Here is an 18893-nt window from a genome sequence, read left to right as displayed (position 1 = left end):
TACTATCTCTCCATGCCAAATCTGATTACTTCCTGTTTCCATCAATCCTTGTTGACACTAAGCCACTTATGCAACTTGGCTTTCTGCTTCTGTAAAACCCTGGAAGCTCTGTCAGTGCAGCTGGAGACAAAAACCTTTCACTTTCCTGTCTCTAACTTGAATAATGTTAAAAGTCTAAACAAACAATAATATAATTTAAACACTTTTAGAAATGTGATTTATCCTCATTCATTACAGTTGTTAGACCCATTAAAGGAGAACAAGAAAGCTAGGTTAAACAAACACAAGCATTTTTAATGGATCACCTAGTTTCAAAGTTGATTAGAGTGTTAAGAAACTTCTGTTTCCCTTGTCTAAAAATATGTGAAATTCTTCCAAATGCCAAAGACAAGAGAACAAACCATTCAAGTAAGGCAGATGTATGTTGATCTTCACAAGTCAGGAAATGGCTACAAAAAATTAGGAACTAGCATAAGCTTAACCCTAATTTCCAGTCAGAGCAAAATCTAAAAAGTTTAGAATGACTGTTAACTTTAAGCAGTGTGGAATAAAAAAAACTTTGAATTATGACACAAAGTAGGGAGTACTGAAGAAAAACTAACTGTACGCTGCAACAAGGAATGCTATCTCAGGTTAACCAAACTATAGAATAACCCTTTACTGTAAACATTTGGAATCCATTTGTACTGGGACAATCCAGAAAGGTGTGTGGTGAAACAAAAGCACCTTGTGGCCCCCTGTTAAGTAAGGCAGAGAATCTATGATGCTGTGGGACTGTTTCTAAAGAAAACGATATTATTTCTTAAAGTTGAATTTCTACATATTCCCATAAATAAACTGCACAAAATTTCTATCTTTTCAAAGAGATTGGATTCCTGGACAATTTTAACTACTCATTCACCGCTTTGTCTGTTTGCTTTGTCTTTCAGGCTGAACTGAAAAGAGGTGCTATATACATTGCAGGGGGTAGGTTTTTTTTATTCAATATTTATGTCATAAATTTTACATTAAATTTATTATACAAAGAAATATATGTTTTCCCAATAACATATCTAACTGTAGCAAGACAGCATGTTTAATCTGATATCCCACAAAAAAAAGAAAAAAACAAGTTGTCAGAGCCATATTTACACATAAAATAAAACCTCTCTAGACATATTGAGATAAGCAGAATAACAGATATATTTTTTTTCTATGTATTTTTTAGAAAATCCATTTTTTCCTACCTTGAGTTGGCTGTTGAGCCGTGCTCCTCTCCAACTCCAGCTCCTTCATGACGGTGGCTGTGGTCGGGATGGTGGCAGAAGGGGACAAGACAGAGACGATGGGGGTCACGGTGGGGGGTTCCCCCTCGTTGTCGGGCCTGAAGCCTCGCCGGATCAGCTTAAGGTGGACCGTCTGGCCAGTGTGTCTGAGAACTTCCACTGCCTGTTGATTGGTGCATCCCTGGATGTTTACACCATCCACCTACAGGGGGCGACCATTGGGGTCAACCCAGATACGAAAAGTGTCAGAAAACATTTTTGGGAAGGAATGCTGTAAAATGCACTCAAGCTCCAAGAAAATGAAATTAAAGTAATTTAAGAGTTTGTAAACGCCAGAGGCTATTTAGAAAACATTGAGAGAGCTGGGAGTACTCCCAGCTCTCCTATTTAATTAGATCCTTCTCAGATGGGTAATAAATTAAAGGAATTTAAGTAATTATTAGATCTTCACAGAGCAGAATAAAACTAGAGGAATCAGTCTGAACATTATGAAAACAATGCACCATAAAAATCCTCAGCAAGAATATTAAAAACATATTTTCTCAGTATGCTAATTAAACACTCCATTATATTCATGGTTGCAAAAAAGAGCTGCTGCTATCAGTAAACTGTGAATTATTTAAAATTATGCATCTCATAACGTCCCTCTGCCGAGTGCGTAAATGCGATAACTGTAACACAAAACCCAACCTGAACTTTTCACTGCATATTTTAGTCCAGACCAAATGAAAACAGTAAAAACAGCCTTTTCTCCGAGAATCAAGGTACTCACGGCGATTATCTGGTCTCCAACATGAATCCGGCCATCCTGATCCACTGCACTGTCTTTTGTTATGCTCTTTACAAAGATGCCAGAGGGCTCTGGGGAGTCAGAACAAGTTGTAAAGTTAGAGTTAATCTTAAGGAAGTTGCAATTTTACACTTTACACTGGGATTTACCTGCTTTTTGAAGACTAGATAACACTCACACAAATCATGTGTGTAGGTCAAAAATGGTATTTAGAGAAGTACAGTTGTACAGTAGTTAAACATCTAGCACTTTTTAAAAGTAATATCTAATATTTACACATCTTTAACCTTTTTATGTCATGTAAATAACTTCACTGTTATTCTTCAGCAGAGATTGTATCTTAAGTACGGTACTTTTAAACTTTCGAAAAACATGAAGAGAAATTAAATATAGATATTGGTTGTACATAATTTCACTTTTAGGTTTTCCATATTAACATCACGTCCCAAAGGAGTTTTGCTTTGGTGTTCAAAAAGGTTTCCAATAATTTGTTTTCACACCTTTTCGCTTATGTTTGTTTTATTTAGTCGTGCCCTATTGCTCGTTCCCTCATTTGTGTCAACAAATTTCTCCATCTCAACTGATATCTTTTTCTTTTTGATTTTTATTGCCAGTTGAAAAAACCCCATAATATAATCAGCGTGGTTCCGAGGTACAGAGTGTGGTTCAAACTTCATTCTGGTAAACCACCTGATGTGTTTTTATCCCCTCATGTTTCTATCAGTGGTTGTCAGACTATTTTCTTGTTTTTTAATATTTGTGTTTCCTATTATTGCTTAACAGATCCTGCCACATACAGTTTCATAAGTATTGCTTTTAAGGTCTTTCCATATATTAATTCCTTTCTATTGAGTTTTCTACTTTACTCTTCTGTTCTGTTTCTTGTATTTTTGTATTTGATTCTCTTATATTATTTGTTAGTGTTTTCCCTTTGGTTCTAGATCCGTTTAGTCCCTGTTCAGTTTGTGGATTCATTACTTTAATTTTCCTCATTTTACTCTTTATCTTCTCTCACATCTGCACCCTGTTTGTAATCAACCACCTGCATCTCGTCAGCAATCACACTCTCTTGTATTTAAGCCTCTCTGTTTCTATTACTCCCTTCTGTTAGACTGCCTGCCTTTATGCTGCATTCATTGACCTGTTTTCCTTTGCATTTATTCCTGCAAGTTTTTATTAAACACTCTATATTGTTAATGTGCATACTGGCGCGCATAAGTCAAGGCAAGAGTGAGACTAAACTCCTTGGAAATTAAAACTGTAGTTATTTTCTCTGAGTTGAAATATGTTCAACTTTAGGAGTTACATAAGCTCACAATGAACAAGCAAATATAAATATATTGTTGAGCAACTTCTATCAAGAAAAAAAAATAAAAAAATTTAAATTAACGTTCTTTTAGGATAGTAAAATCTCCACCAAATGAATATATATGCTTTATAGAACCAGAGCTGCTCCTCATTTAGTTTTTTTAATCATGTTTTCCATGGAGCTCTTCAAACTCTCTTCCAGCTGACAATGATGATCACGCCAATATTAAAAACATTTAATGTGTGCATAGACAAATCAGCAGCTCGGAGGGACTGTTATGAGTCCACAATCTGGCACAGAAATACCCCTATGAAATTATATAACTCTATTAATTATTCATTTATAAAGCAGTTTTTCCTTTTGTTTGTGGCTTCCACAAAAACCTGTGTTTATATAAATACATGCATATAATTTGATATCCTGTCATATAATAATTGAACTCAACCTCCACTTTATTCTCACCTGAATTCTTATCTCCAACATAGCCAGCGATAGTGATGCCCAGTCCCTGTGTGTTCTTGCTTAGGCTCACATCAAATGCTTCAATTTCCTCTTCTTCACTTCCCTGTTAAAATAAATGTCAACAAAAGCAAGATTAGCAAAAACCTTTTTTTTTAACCTTGCATTGAAAGGAGAAAAACTAAAACAGTTTTATTAATGTGGCTAAATAAAAGTTACTCATCTTTGCGTCATGATTATGGTACAGAATGAATATAGAAGTGCAGCTTGAAACATTTCAACAGAAATAATTTGACACCTCCGTGCTTCTTCACAGCTTATGCAACTTCCTGGTGTATTTAATTATTTCCCAACTGTATATACTAAAAATGCACGAAGGTTTAAAACTGTTCATATCAGCCCAAAATTTTATGTTTGAAGTGTATGGCTAAGAGCTTTGCATTTTCTTTTTTCCCAGCGTAATGCAGAGATGTTCTGAGAAACAGGCTGGTGATCATAAATGGTTTATTGCTTGATTGACCCTGACTACTGACCACCATTAAGGAATCAGAAAATTTTGATCTTTTTCCAATCAGTGAAGGTATCTGGTTGTGTTGACGATTTCTTTAGTCTTTGAGTCATTCTCATGTCTCAAATTGTTCCGTTGGGCACAATTTTCTGGTTCCTGTGTTTATTTCTGTGACTGCCTCAGTTTCCATGTTTTGTCTCTTAGATTTCACTATTCGCAGATTCACCTATTCAGATTTTTCTTTGGACTGTATCTCAAACCTATTTGCCAAATATGTGCTTATTTATGGATTTTTTTTTTGTTTCAAAATGATAAATACGTTTTTTAGAAACTGCTCTCTCTTTCACACTCTGTTTGTATTGTTGCTTTATTATTTAAACAAAATTCACACTGGTGCATTACAACTGTTGCACTAACTCTAAGCTAGTGAGTGATGCAACAGAAAGCAGGAGGTGACAAAAACAGACCAAACATTTTAAATGCAGACATTTTTGACAACCTAGCTATGGTTGAGCCTTACCTGAAATCACCAACTTAATAAATAAATGTATTGCGTTTGTAAAAATAAAAAATATAGAAGTATTCATACAGGGAACCAGTTTAGCTTTTGTTTTCACCTCAACCCAACACATGAAATTTCAATGAATAGCACAAATCCAACTAGTCAGATCATTTCAACATATTGGACAACCAAATGCAGTCTTCCGACTTTATTTGAAGTGAAAGATGTTCAGCAGTATTTTTACACGGTCTGGCAGTGAAAATCTGTCTAAATTAACGCCTTAAACAAACAAACCACAGACTGGAAGAGAGAACTGCATATTAGTGAGAAGCAGCTCACCTGAAGCTCACGGCTGTCTGTGATGCACGTCAGCCAGTGGAATTACAAGGACTTACACTGTATAATTACTGAAAAATAATGAGTATTATCTGGGTATACGCTGCAGTAAACCACTTGTTATGGAGGAGCTATTATGTGCATTCTGCAGATGGGCACTGACGGCTGTTTTCACATAGATACTGGGGAGTACAATAATTGTATGTATATTACTTCGCAAAAAACATAGTTTAAATAAAATTATTCTTAATAAATTCATTTATTGGGTTAATAAAACATATGCAGTACTGAAAACGTAATGCATAACTGACATTTTACAGCAGTAATTTGAGGATGCGGCACAGAGAACCGGTGATGTAGCTAAAAATGAGAACCTGTTGTAGAACATTTTATGCTGTCATTTCTATATTTTAGTGAAAGTCTCATTTACCTGCTGCTCAGCGACAGTGGGCAGAACCACAGACATGACAGAAGACGGCGTTTCCTCCACAGGCCCCCTGGTAACAACCAGTTTCACCCTGTTGCCACACTGCCTGAGGACCTGGGCCACCTGATCGCTGCCCATGCCAAACAAGTCGGTGTCTCCGATTCGCAGGATGTGATCCCCACTTCGTAAGCGTCCATCCTGTAATTAAAAAAAATTTGTTTCCATGATTTCAAAAGTTAGGAACTTAGACGAACCAATACCCAACTGAAATACACCAGTGCAGTCACCTGATCTGCGACGCCTCCAGGAAGTATGGTTTTGACAATAACCCCCGTAGTTTTTCCTCCAACAATCCCAAAGCCGAGACCAGTGCCGTCATTTACTAACTCAATCGTCTCCACGTGCTGCCACTGGGGAAAAAATCAAATCAAATAAAAACAACCGATTTGGATTTGTTATCCATAAAATGGGAACATTTCAAAGGTGTTGGCGAAATTTGTAAAATTCAGTGAAATCCAAACTAATGTCCTGTATGTGTATATTTTCTTTTTGTACCTTGCTGGAGTGGGCTGATAACGTGCTGGCAGCAGAGGGTGTGCGTGACACAACTGGACTGGTCAGCTGAGGTATCGGCCCTCTGGCCACAGTGAGCTGCACCTTCTCTGAAGCGCTCTGCAAGATGCTGATGGCTTGTTGGTGGGTGACCGTGTGGTCCAGAGGCTGACCATTTATCGCCAGAATCTGGTCCGCTTCCTTTAGCTTCCCGTCACTTTCAGAGAGAAAAAGGATGTAACGCACAAAATTGGTGAGTAGTTTCCTGCTGTTTTCCACAAAATTGGGTCCCTACATTATGTTTCAAGTCATTGCAGATTTTCTAGACACAAATTTCCAGTTTTCAGAACTGGATGGATTACACTAATCCTGAAAAATTAAATGGGATAAATAATGTCTAATCCAAAGGTATTACTGTAACTATGTAATTCCGGAAAAATTTGACTAAACATCCATAATTTTTGAATATGTACTGCAAGTGTTTCAACCCTGCCATGTTTACAGTTTTTTACATACCAGTAGGCAACACTTCCTGATTGAATTTCTTGAATAAAGATTCCCAGCTCTCCACGGTTCTCACTCTTTAGCCCCACCACGCTGAAGCCGAGACCCCCTGACGCTGGTTTCTGCAGCTCCACATGTGTCACATAGCGACCCTTTGTCATCCAAATGCAAACACATTAATTTAAAATTAAAACTCTGAGAGACATTTTGGGGCTGATTTTTGTTTTGTGCAAAATTACACCCTTCATGTGATTTTACCTGGGCCATAGAGTGGATAATGCCCTCAAATTCTTCCAAAGAGGTTTTCCCGTTGATATGTGAAGTTGCTGAGTCATCCGAGTACGAAGCATGGCTGCCATTGGCTTTGATGCTCTGATCATTGAGGTCACTTCCTCTGGAGGATGTGATGCTACCCTGCAAGGATAAAAAGAATATATAGGTTCTCTGTCACATTTTGCCTTGTTATAGCCACTTACTTCAATGAAAAACAATACAAACTGTTAAAAGGGAATAAAAATGATACAAACATGCCCTTTAATTTGACACCCAAAGAGAAAATACAGAGCAAACAATTGCCTGTAAAGCCAGTCTAATTGGTAAACTGAGTCAATCTTTCAAATTTCATCTTGGCGTACTTCCAACTGTTCTGGGAAGGCCTCAGTGGTTTGCAAGATGCCATTAAAGAAGAAACCACATCATGAAGACCAAGGAGCAAAGCTGGCAAGTTAGGGATGGGATTGTGGATACAGAGTCCAACCTGACAGATTGAGCCATTTAGCATCAGTCTTTATATTTGCAAAGCTAGTAAAGACATCCCACAAATTACTTCCAGCTCTAGTTGCAGAGAAAGGTGATTTTGGAATTTATTGACTTTAAGGAAAAATATAAATGCAAACCGCACACTGCAGAAATATCTTTGTGAGTTTTCTTCCCACGTCCTTCCTAATTTACTGCTCTGTGTTGGTCTATCAAATGCAATTCATAGAAAGTGCACTGAAATCTGTGGTTGCACTGTAAGAAAGTGTAAAATGGGTGTGAAATCTTTTGTGAAGCGCTATATTGAGAAAAGTAGCATCCATAAAATAACACAAAACACATCAAGTTATAAAGACAAACCTCATTTATAAGAACTGCAATGTTTTACTCTCTCTTTTAAATACCTAAAACTAAGTCAAACATTAAGTGTATGAAGTTAATGCAATAAAAGTAAAAATTGTACAGAAAAACCTCTTTGCTCAGTCCTGCTGTAAACGTAAACATTTAAAGAGTTTAATTTTAGAGAATAAGCTTCTGAATGTGGGCAGCCTAAAACCACTGGGACAGTGGATAGCTTGTTATCCCACCACGATTAGCTGGATCTGTGGCCATCTAATCCCTGAGGAGATAATAGCTCTTAGCCGACGTTCCAACAAAGACTCTGTTCCAAATACAATATTTCTATCATGGTAGGGAGGGGAGGGAGGCCATCTGGATTCCGTAATATGCTCGAGTTTTAATTAGTGCGCCGACTTTTAGCTGTGCGGCAGATGAATAGCACAAATGAGACAACTGTACAAAACAATGCTTTCCTGATTTTATTAGCCGAAAGGATTTAAATTGGCTTCAAGAGGATGGACATACACTAAAGCGATCTCTTTTGACTTCCTAAATTTGCATCTGGAACTTGTTTATAATGTCTCAGATAAATAAAGTCCCAGATTAGTCCTAAGCAACAAAAATCCACTTAACAGGACGCATCAGTGCTGCAAACCAAACCCTGCGGGCTGGTATAAGTTAGTGTAGCACGCGGCTAAGTTGCTGTCCTCATGTGCAAGCTTTGTTAGCCGAGGCCTGGCTAAGAGGATTAAAGTTCCAGTTTGGTTCTTGCACATTTAAGAAATTGTTTCTGCCCCACTTCACATAGCAGTAGCGGCGGTGGCAGTGCAGGCCTCTTTCTCATTGAGGAGCTGGGGCCCTGTTACTGTGGCAACATGGATCGAGCAAGGCCTAACTAACAGAAGCCAGAAGACAAACTGAATGCCTTTGTGTCTGGCTCTCTTCTCTGAACAAAACACAACATGCCTCTCTAAATTGTTTCTGCTTTAGGGAGCCAAACAAGCGCAGTTGGGTTTGAATCTAATATAAAGATGTAAGACACACTCGCAGATTTGAGTCTTTTATTAAAATATGTCCCTTTAGCTCGAAAAAAAGTGGTTCAGTTTTAGATCTGGAAGGAATCTATGATGAAGAGCGAAACTTCAATCGCAAAAGCAATTTTTTTTTCTATTTTTTATTTTTTTTAAGGACTGCTACAAGGCACTTTATGATCAAAATTCTGTAGGAGGGGGGTAGCGCTCTCATCCCAGTGCCTCCCACTGCATAGCTCGCATATTTTCTCCTGCTTCTCAAATACTTACCCTGTTCCTTTTCGCTTTGACTTAAGAGCTCTTTACTTCCACTGAAATCCACTCTCAGCGGGGAAAATCATCTCAAAAGGAACAAAAATGACTTCCCCACTTGTACCAACTATCTCTGCTGACTTAGGATGTGGTTTGTGTGAACCCTGATAGCAATTTGGCCACAGAAAACACAACTGGGGATAAATAAAGGCTGGAAGCAACGGGGGAACACAGCGTCTTGATGTGAGGCAGAAACTAAAAAAGAGAGGTTGCTACGAAGACCGCAAAGACAGAGGAAGAGAAAATCAGGCATTTGATAGGCTATATAAAATCTTCCTGATGTTCTGTACTGAGTCTGTCTATTTTTTTTTAACAAGTCAAGAAAATGATGTTCCGGTTACACCCGAAAAAAAAACCTTCTTAGATAAAAGAAGACGATTAGACAGAAGATACACTTCAACTAGGACACATGAATGTGTATCATTGTCCTGCAGGAGGATAAATAAAAAGCCCAATCTTTGGATATGACACTTCTCTCCTTCCATCCAAAACAAGACAATCATCAGCATGATTCTGCTTTCACCGTACTTTAATGTACAAAAAGTGTGAAGTGGGTTATCAAACTGGTCGAGTGTGTGAGACACAACATGAAAACAAGAAGCCAATCAGTGTAATATTAATTTAAAATCATTTTTCTAACACTCTAGAAAGTCCTGAGAGACATTTTTTTTTTTCTTTTTGCAAATCTCAATTGGACATTTTTCTGGCTTTCACTAAGGAACGATTTCCATTTGGCAACTGGGACGTAAATCTTGGTGCGACTGCTTGTTGAAGTGATGACTATCCTTCTGGGAATGTCTCTAAGATCTCTGAAACTCCCCCAGAGGGACCATCAGGTCCTGGGTCCACACCTCCAACATGGACTAAGCGCAGGTCACTTGTGAAAACATGATAGTCATTCAGCAGCCATTTCCACGTTTTTGCAAGCAGTTCCTCTTTTAGCATCAAATCTTTGTTTTTGCCATGATGAGAAATTTTACTGATATGAAGTTAGAAATGTGAGGACTCTGAGCATATAAATATATAAATTATGCAAGTTAATTAAACATAGAGGCCCACATTCAGTGTTGGCAAAAGCAATTAAATGTTAAATAACTTTTCTAATACTCCACTTTGAGAAAACGAGCGGAAATAGCAGCAAAGGATTAATCTCCCTTTCATTTTCACACGTTGCCATATTAAATCACAACTTTCGATATGCTTTATTCATTTCAGGCTTCTTTGATGCCTTTAAATCAAATAATATGCAACCAATGGGCTTCAGGATCACCTGGATTACAATCTGATGACAGGGCATGTTCAGTCTTCAAAAAAAAAACTGAAGTTAATAAATATCATCCACCTGTGTGTAGTTCTAATGTAATTAATTATTGCAGAACAAAGCCATCATTGGAAGAAAGCTATAAGAAGTCCTGCTTGCAGTTCTCCACCGACCATGTATGGAGAAAAGCAAACATTACTACAATAACTATAAAATATGTTTCTGAATGTGAGAAAGGAAATGTTTGAAGACTGTGGGTGCTGAGAACGTAATAATTACTCTTATGCTGCAGTAAAGTAATGGCGAGTAAGCTGCAGTACCAACTCAAGCGTTAAAAAGAGAGAAAAGTAAGGTCAGAGGAGGTATTGCAGAGGTTATTTCAAACCTGATCTCTGAGATGCTGGACAGACTTTTGCAAGGCCAGGATCTGGTGGAAGAGTGGGCTTTGAAGCACCGATCTGAGCAGGCTGAGCTTCTCCTCGGTGGGCACCTCCCCCCGCTCCTTCAGTTTGGCCTGGAGACGCTCCACCGCCTGCAAGGCACGCTGGGTATCTGGAAGCCGTCGCATATTTCAGTGACAGAGCCGGCCGAAGCGCAGGCGTGGAGGTAGAGAGAAGCAGGCGTGGGAGAGACAGTTCTTTATTAGAAAAGACTGTGAACGCTGGAAGGGAAGTTAAGACATGTACATTGTTTTTTTTCTTTTCTTTTTTCTTATATAGGGTACAATGCTTTAAAAGAGTTCGTTTTTTTCACTTTTACTCGTGCCTTTCTGACATCCATTTATGCATGAAAACCACAAGAATGAAAGGATAGAGCTGTACATCGACAAACGAGGCTTAGCTAAGGCTGATTGGTGCTTAACAGACCTTACTGTATCAAAATCATGTCGCCACAGGTTTTGCACAAAAGTAAAAACTCCATTTTTAACGCTCTGCTTGTTGACAGAAAAGCTCTGCTTCCTTTTCTTGCTGTTAGGGTCAATAGTGGGTATGCCTGGGAGCAGAGAATGGCTATCAGGACGAAGAGATAAGAGAAGCAGGCCGAACCCCACATAAGCTCCACAAATCAAGCGACGCCAGAGCGGCTTGTTAGCGAGAAAAAGCCGGCCAGGAGTCTTCTGAGCAAAAATAAAGCAATTTCTGTAGCTGACCAACTGTGACTAACACCAAGCAGGACACGCACAATGGTCCGGAGCTCTTTTTGAACTGAGAAGCTTTGTTGTTGCAACAAAGATCGCAAATAGGGCAATAACACTTGAGCTTGAACCGATTTAGTTCTTGTTCACTTCTGGTTCTGAGCACGTAGCTGTGTTGTTTTCATCATCTTTGCCTCAACGTAGATAATGAAGAGTCCTACCAGCCCATGACATGTAGCCGTTCTAGTTTTATTTGCTTTTGACCAATAAAACAGAAAAGTCCAGAGGCATGTTAAAAATAGTAGGAAAGCACAGATTGCTGTTTTGCAGGCAAACTTTGAATCTAGAGTGAAATATATCAACAAAGAACCTTAGCTGAGCAGGGGAACGAGGATTTTTATCCAAAATCGGGTTTCTTAAGACTCTTAACTGAATACTAGCTTTTGAACAAATTTTCTAAATTTTTACAAATAATATAGCTAAATTTCTGTCTACTTCAGTGTGTGAAAAGTTCAAAGTTTGTATTCAACAAAATCAACCAATAAACTATGGTGTGTTTATCTCTTCCGCATTGAATCTCATTGAAATTAAATGCAAAAATATGTTTTCCAGTACCTGATTATGGAAAAAAGAATCGTGTACATTCAGGAACCAGGAATTACATCTTTTAGTATAATATGTAACTATTTCAAATCCCAGGGCCAGTCCTCCGCAAGTCGTTTTTTTCCTCTGAATAAAGAAAATTCCAGCATCAGCACAAAATTGTGGTAATAAAGACCTGTCAATGCGGTAAATTTCAGGAGCCCTTGAAAGAAAAATCTAAGACTGTTAAAATTGTTTGTGAGTAAGATAAATTCCAGGAGGAAGAAAATAATTTACTTGCTTTAACTCTGAAACAGTTAAAGCAAATAACTGCTTCAGAGTCAACCATTGAACCAGCTTTTTCAATGGTTAATATTACAGTAAAGACACAATTTGTTTTGGGAGAGTTTTTGCCTGGGTTCAGTCAGAGGAACCAAAGCAGTAGGTGCTCTGGTGTTGAATTTGTTGGCCAAATGACTTAAAGGGAAAGGTATCTGATTCTGTTAGACACCTATACAACGATTTAACCCCTCTAAATAAATAATGGCAAAGTTTACCTTTATTATGAATATTAGTTAATTTAAATTAGGTGAAGTGTGAATTTCCAAAGCTGTCAATAAAACCTGGGCTGCATGTTGGCAGCTTTTACCGAAAGAAGTTGGCAGCAAGAATTTGCCTTCATGCGTGACAAATAAATCTTTCAAAGGACAAACGAATAAATGAAATTTTCCGCAACAGTATACGAGACGGCAACGCAGTCAGTTTTATCCACATGTCTTGAACTGCAGCCAGAGCATCTTACACGGCTTCAGGAAGCTCCGCAGGAGTCAAATGTGAAAAGCAGAGCTAGGACAAAACATAAAATGTAACTCACTGAGCAAAAGTTGCAGATCAGAAAAACGAAGACTCAGAAATTCTGCTTTTATAGCAGCACCTGAAACATTTAACTGGTGAGAGATGAACTTGAGGCTAAAAAAAGAACATGCATGTGTAAAGTAACAGCTTGTGAACCTAATTCAAGTCAGAATTAAGAAAAAGGAGAAACTTACCAATTGTTTCTATCATGTTTCAGCCGCCAGGTGATAATGAAGTTTTCTCCCTTTTTCAAGGCCTGAAAATGATCAACATGCTACGTTAGATCATCTGAGGACAAGTTCACACATTTCTGTTACTGTTACTATAGGAGCACAGACGCTAATTTGGATTAAATGGATGAACATTATGGACTGAAGAAATACATATTTGAAATAGGGCGTTGATTTAACCTCCCCTCCACTGTCATGTTTTCTGAAATTGTAATTAAACAGAAAAAGCTTTTACAATAAAGATTAGTCTGAATGAGAGCATTTCTGCTGTAGCAAACTGTTGTTTTTGTTTGACTAATCTTCCATAGATGAATAAAAGCCAGGTAATTTACATTTCTTACACCTCAGTCAGTCAAAGGGCTTAAAATATGGAATAAACACATTTAATCTTATCAGACGTTTGCATGTTCACATTTGCAGAACAGATCATCATGAGTCCTACGAAGGCTAATGGTTTTATCAGTTATTTTGAAACCAAGGTAACACCCGTCTCATGTGATGAATCCGGCCTCCTGCTCAAGCTTTTCTCCCACAGTTTTAGAGAAAATAACCACAGCTTGACATTTCTTCAGGCTCAGAGATGGTTCTGTTGGTCGAGTTTGTTGTCTCGTAGGACGAATAATGAAGATGAGGAACTGAAATTACTCATTCTTATTATGACTCATCACACTAAACATAGAAGATTTGCAAACCAGGAACATATTTAAGTCCCACAAACTCGAGCAATTTATTGTCAGGTCAGGAAAACAAAGTAAAGCAAGAGTACATAATGAAAGAAGGTAGTGAACAAATGAGGTACTTTATTGTGTCTTAATGATCATAATTGTTAATCTGAGAGCTAATATTTATTTGGACCTTTTGCTTTGGCATGAAGAACACTGGTGTTTATGTTTGACCAGAGAGTTCCTAATTTTCATTTCACAATCCAAGAGTGCTGTGTTCTTTTAAGCCATTGTTCCAATTGTACTATAAATAAAATCTTTCAGTATAAATGTGCAATAATGAACGTTTTTTAAAAACCTAGAAAAATAAACTCTAAACATGTTTTTGCATTATTTGAAAAGCAACCTTGAAAGCCAGATTATAGTTTGCCTCGTTCTAACCGATTTGGTCCAGTACGCTATTATATATGTTTTCCTTTAAGACGCCAATACAACTGCACTACACCACAACATTCCCGGGGCCAGACAGTTAGGGTGGCGCTACTGTGGTCACACAATAAAGTCAGTTGACAAGGGAACAGATAAACGTCGCTGCTTACAACAAGCATGAGACATAATCACTTTTGTCGTCTCACGAGTATGGCACCACGTCAGGCATTCGGGTTTAACCCCGCCTTCCCAATGAGAGTCCAGGTGGTGGTGGGAAAGTTCTCCTGAATACGCTGAATCGTGAACTAGCGTACCAAATAACATTGACCTATGACATACTTCTCAGTGGAAATGCTGCATTAGAGAAGAGACGTCTTCGTATGTCTTGTGAACTGGCTTTATAGAAGTATTATTACCCCTAGGGATCCCAAAATGTCAAAAGACTTTGACATTTTGTCAAATTACTAGTAGAAACTAAAGTGTATTTTATTATTTTCCATGCAAGGCCATTACAGTGATAGAGCTCTCCTCTGAATTGGAAGAAAAATTAAACATAACCTCCACGGCGTCACTACTTTGTAAAATCAAGTTGTTTTTTTTCTCCTGTAACAGCAACTGTTTTGAAGAATAAGTCTACCAAATTATTTTTTTGATTTATTTTTTGCCAATTCTTTCTTGCTCAGAAAGAATAGAGAGCAATAATGAACAGCAATTTTCAATTTTTGTCAAATATCAATTTGGTTCATGTCTGGACTTTGACTAGGCCATTCTATCATATTAGTAAGCTTTATGTAAACACTTTAATCGTATTGCTGGTTGTATGTGGAGGATTAGTGCATCTAACAGTTTTCCTTCCAGGATTGTCGTGTATTTAGTCCCATCGCTTCATTTGGAAAAAAATATTAAATTATGTAGTTTGTACTTTTTTTTACTTCACAATGATGCAATATGGACCCTTGATTATTCATTGTGTAATTAATGCAGATTCAGATATTTTTTCTGTGCAATGTGACTCCTAATTATTCGAGGAGAGTAAAATATTCTGAATGAAATACAGCTTGGGAAACTAAAATACCTTAAAATACGCTATTTGACACACTGTAGGCTGGCATTTGCAAAGCAGCCAATCCAGGAGTGCCATTTGTTTTCCTTGGGACTGACTGGCTGTACTACCAAAAACAGAAGACTGTAGATGTTAGCTTCTAACACAGTTTCAATTGTGCATATTAATGCATATTTAAGGTATATTTAGTGTTGAACTATTAAATCAAGAGGTTGTAAACATTTTCTACTTGCTGATTTTAGCTATTCGTGGGCAGCATTGCTCCCTAACTCCCACCAATACCGGAGTTCAACTGTGCATTGATGTTTGTGCTTGTATGGTGACAAATTGTAAGAAAGTTTAAAGAACACAAATTTCTTGGAAAATAGGACGTGGTGATAATCCACTCCCCTGCATTATAACTTGTAATAGACTTAACAAAAGGACTTTGTTAAGGCATGACTCTGAGACACATCACAAGGTTAAGGCAACTGGCCAGATAACTGCAAGCTCTATAGCAGGTGATGTGAACCATATAGAGCTGTAGGTTGTTAAAGTTCTCCACAGTATATTTCTTTTACATTTTTTTTCCTATCTCTGTGCACTCTGACCTACCTGCCGTGTGTTTACAGCAATAATGAAACAAAAACAGTTTTGTTCACAAGCACGTGAAAGAATGTTGACATTTACTGCAAGCAAAGCTGCCGTGTTTCTCCAATAAAGCTGTAAATGCTTTAGCCTTGAGGTGGCTTGTAATGATTCACCCAATGTCTGACAAAGCTTTTAACTTTAAAACGCCTGAGCCTTAAACCACAAACACGTCAGGGGTTTTGGGGGAGGCGATAAATGTCTCTAAATGTAACATCTATGGTCTAGTGGGAGCTGTGCTGCGCTACGGCTAAAAGAATAGACGGAAAGGTAACGGTTATGAGTTCCCAAAATAATACTCATGTATTATTTTGGTTAGTAGTGCTTGTAAATCCAGTCGATGTTTGCTAGTATTTGGAATACAGACTCGTCTGGGTCAATCCGCTTTTCTTCAACTCCTCCTCCTGCTCCTTCCTCCCCATCTCTCCATGGAGAGAAAAAGCAACAGGCTTCCGAGCAGAAGTTTGATAGTACAGGAGATTTGGAGGCAGAACAGGGGTTGCGGTCACTATTTTACGCCGTAGCAGCACGCTTTATGTTTGAAACAAAACTATAAATCCGGTTTTAACTTGTTAAAACAGACCTTTCTCGACAGCAGCAGCAACAGGCGTCTCATTATTTCCTTCTAATTAGCTACCACTGCAACGAACAAAGGCGTTGCGTGTATTTAGCTACAAATGTCACTCTCCAAACATTTGTGGACGATTTCTGAAGCCAAAAATTTTCTCAACGAGTCACTTACATGAGTGTAGAGCTGTTTCTTTCCCAGACAGCCAGTCTTCCTCCCCGTATAGTTTCCTCTTGTCCTGCTGCTAACGGCGCACTGACCGGGGCTTAAAGATGGGGCGTAGAGTAACTCGATCCTCTCTGTGGACATTTTCACCACCGGTTCAGCTGGAGCTGAAAAGCGCCCCTTGCTGGCGGCCCTCACACCCGTTGGGGCCAAACACACCAACCTGGCCTGGCTCCCGGTGCCATAGCAACCACGAATCTGATATAACAACAAACTAATTTACAACATATTTGTAGATACAACAATTTGTTTGGATGACTAAGGAATAAAGCAAGCATATGTCGAAAAAGTTTAGGTAAGGTATTACACATAACAAATATATAAACTGTCCATTTTTAAAATATTTAAGATCCCATCTTGCCCCAAGTCTTCACTTTTAAGGTTGCGCTCTGGAAAATAGCTAGGCCTACATTTGTTTTTATACTGATGTAGACCAGGTAGATTCTAAAATATGAGTACATGGGAAATACTTTCCGACCGATACAAATGTGAATTCTGCTCCGTCCAAAGTTTTAACTAATTTGTTTAAAAAAAATTTTATGTATAAATTACTTTATTTCTGTAATATTTGATTAAAATTTTTTTTGCCAAAATTTTTATTTTGTCCCTTCTCAGCAATAAATACAGGCTTTTGAAAACACTAAATTCAAGTTTAACAATGGGTGTTCCTAAGTTTAATTTCCAAATTAAAAAGCCTCTGGATGTTGGTGTTCCTTTTTTTGATGAAAATTATGACTGAAAAAGACATACATTGTGCTGTAGTCAAATTTTTTGATTTCTAATTCTTCACAAAACAGATATTTGTCTAGACTTGTTGAAAAGCTTTGCATCAAAAAACTCATTAAAAAACCTATATATGTACCAATCTTGGACTGCAGTACAGTATAATGTAAGCTGCTGTAAACTGAGCTTTTGCTGTAAGTATTCTTTTTTTTCCCTTTCCGTCCACGGGATCTTTTGTGGGCTCTAATGTCCATTATTTGAAAGTAGGGTGACAGGAAAGGGGGAAGGAGAGGGAAAGACATGCGATAAATGTCGACGGGTACAGGAATCGAACCCGCGACAGCGACTCAAGGCCTCCAAACGCTATCCCCTACGCCACCACAGCACGCCCAGCTTGCTGTAAGTATTCTTGGAGCTCTTGTGACCTTCGAGGATCGTCCCGTATTTGTGCTGTACATCTCCCCATCGGCTCTGATGCTGCTGCCGCCATTTCTCACCTTGGAGATTATTGGTTCAGGGAGCTGTGTGGAGTGTTAATTTTCCTGTTATTCTTCCCAATTATGTTACATACAATAAAAAAAAAATTGTAAGACTCGGATTGTAGCAATGTGGAAATATTAAAAAGACATCAAAGTCAGGTTTCTTTCATAACATTCCTTGATGCATTAAAAGGGTCTTTGTATCAACTATTACTGAAGAGCAAGGGTGCAAGATGATAGTCAAATCTGTTAGCACAACAGCTAGAGTAAACATAATAACAAACATGCATTATTAGTTCATATTTGTATGTCCTAGCTTGACAACTATTTTCTAATCAAGAGATGCAGTGTGAAAAAATGTGATTGGACTTGTGTTGAGTCTATAAGAGTTGGCAGCTGTACCAGGCTTTTCTACCAGTTGCTGATTGCTAATCTGGCATGTGGGGGTCATTACTGACAATTTATTGCCACCATCTTCATTTCACGTCTTTGTAACATTACCATCCGCTTCACTTGAAAGAACTATGAGAGCTATTAACCGACCCATGACTCTGCAATATCTGACCTCGGTACATCCAAGAGCTGAAATTAGGACTTTAAAGCTAATATTCCACACCATGTCAGGCTCTTGGTTTCCTTATAGTGAGTGAAGTCCAGACATTTCGAAAGCACAGCGAGTTACGACAGGCGAGGTGAGGCTATATATTCTTGAAAAATATTGAATGATTTCATCAATCATCTCTCTAACTGGGTCTCTCTCTCTCTCTAAAGGTAAATATTAGTCTTGTTTAGAAAGAAATGTCCTCTTTTGTTGTCTTAGATATGAAAGCTTGTGATTCTTATGTTGTTTAATATTGTATTTGGACAAAGTACATCTTGTACGTGACTATAGGGCGATTTATTTATGACTAATTTCTGCTTTTCCTGAATAAGTGAAAGAGTCTCTCTTCCATTTCCAACAAAG

At 38.1% G+C, this 18893-nt stretch overlaps 1 protein-coding gene across 9 annotated transcripts in view; it reads right to left on the bottom strand.

Annotated features, from left to right (window-relative positions):
• LOC122820303 (multiple PDZ domain protein) overlaps positions 1 to 16907 on the bottom strand; it is a 51691-nt gene extending 34784 nt beyond the window's left edge. For 8 of the 9 annotated variants that reach the window (XM_044097619.1, XM_044097623.1, XM_044097624.1 and 5 more), the window contains exons 1-11: positions 16677 to 16906; positions 13118 to 13179; positions 10737 to 10903; positions 6911 to 7066; positions 6665 to 6804; positions 6152 to 6365; positions 5884 to 6006; positions 5600 to 5794; positions 3827 to 3929; positions 2038 to 2126; positions 1227 to 1467 (exon numbers count right to left, since the gene is read on the bottom strand). In XM_044097619.1, the coding sequence (XP_043953554.1) occupies positions 1227 to 1467; positions 2038 to 2126; positions 3827 to 3929; positions 5600 to 5794; positions 5884 to 6006; positions 6152 to 6365; positions 6665 to 6804; positions 6911 to 7066; positions 10737 to 10903; positions 13118 to 13133 (1444 nt within the window). In that variant the 5' untranslated portion in view covers positions 13134 to 13179; positions 16677 to 16906. Of the gene's footprint in view, positions 1 to 1226; positions 1468 to 2037; positions 2127 to 3826; positions 3930 to 5599; positions 5795 to 5883; positions 6007 to 6151; positions 6366 to 6664; positions 6805 to 6910; positions 7067 to 10736; positions 10904 to 13117; positions 13180 to 16676 lie in introns of all 9 variants that reach the window. The other variant, XM_044097622.1, reaches the window with a different exon arrangement.
• Positions 16908 to 18893: the final 1986 nt, after the last annotated feature.

The sequence above is a fragment of the Gambusia affinis genome, linkage group LG18, assembly GCF_019740435.1.
Source record: "Gambusia affinis linkage group LG18, SWU_Gaff_1.0, whole genome shotgun sequence".
Classification (NCBI taxonomy): Eukaryota; Metazoa; Chordata; class Actinopteri; order Cyprinodontiformes; family Poeciliidae; genus Gambusia; species Gambusia affinis.
Note: the sequence above shows the minus strand (reverse complement) of the source record. Positions and strands in the feature narration are given on the sequence as shown.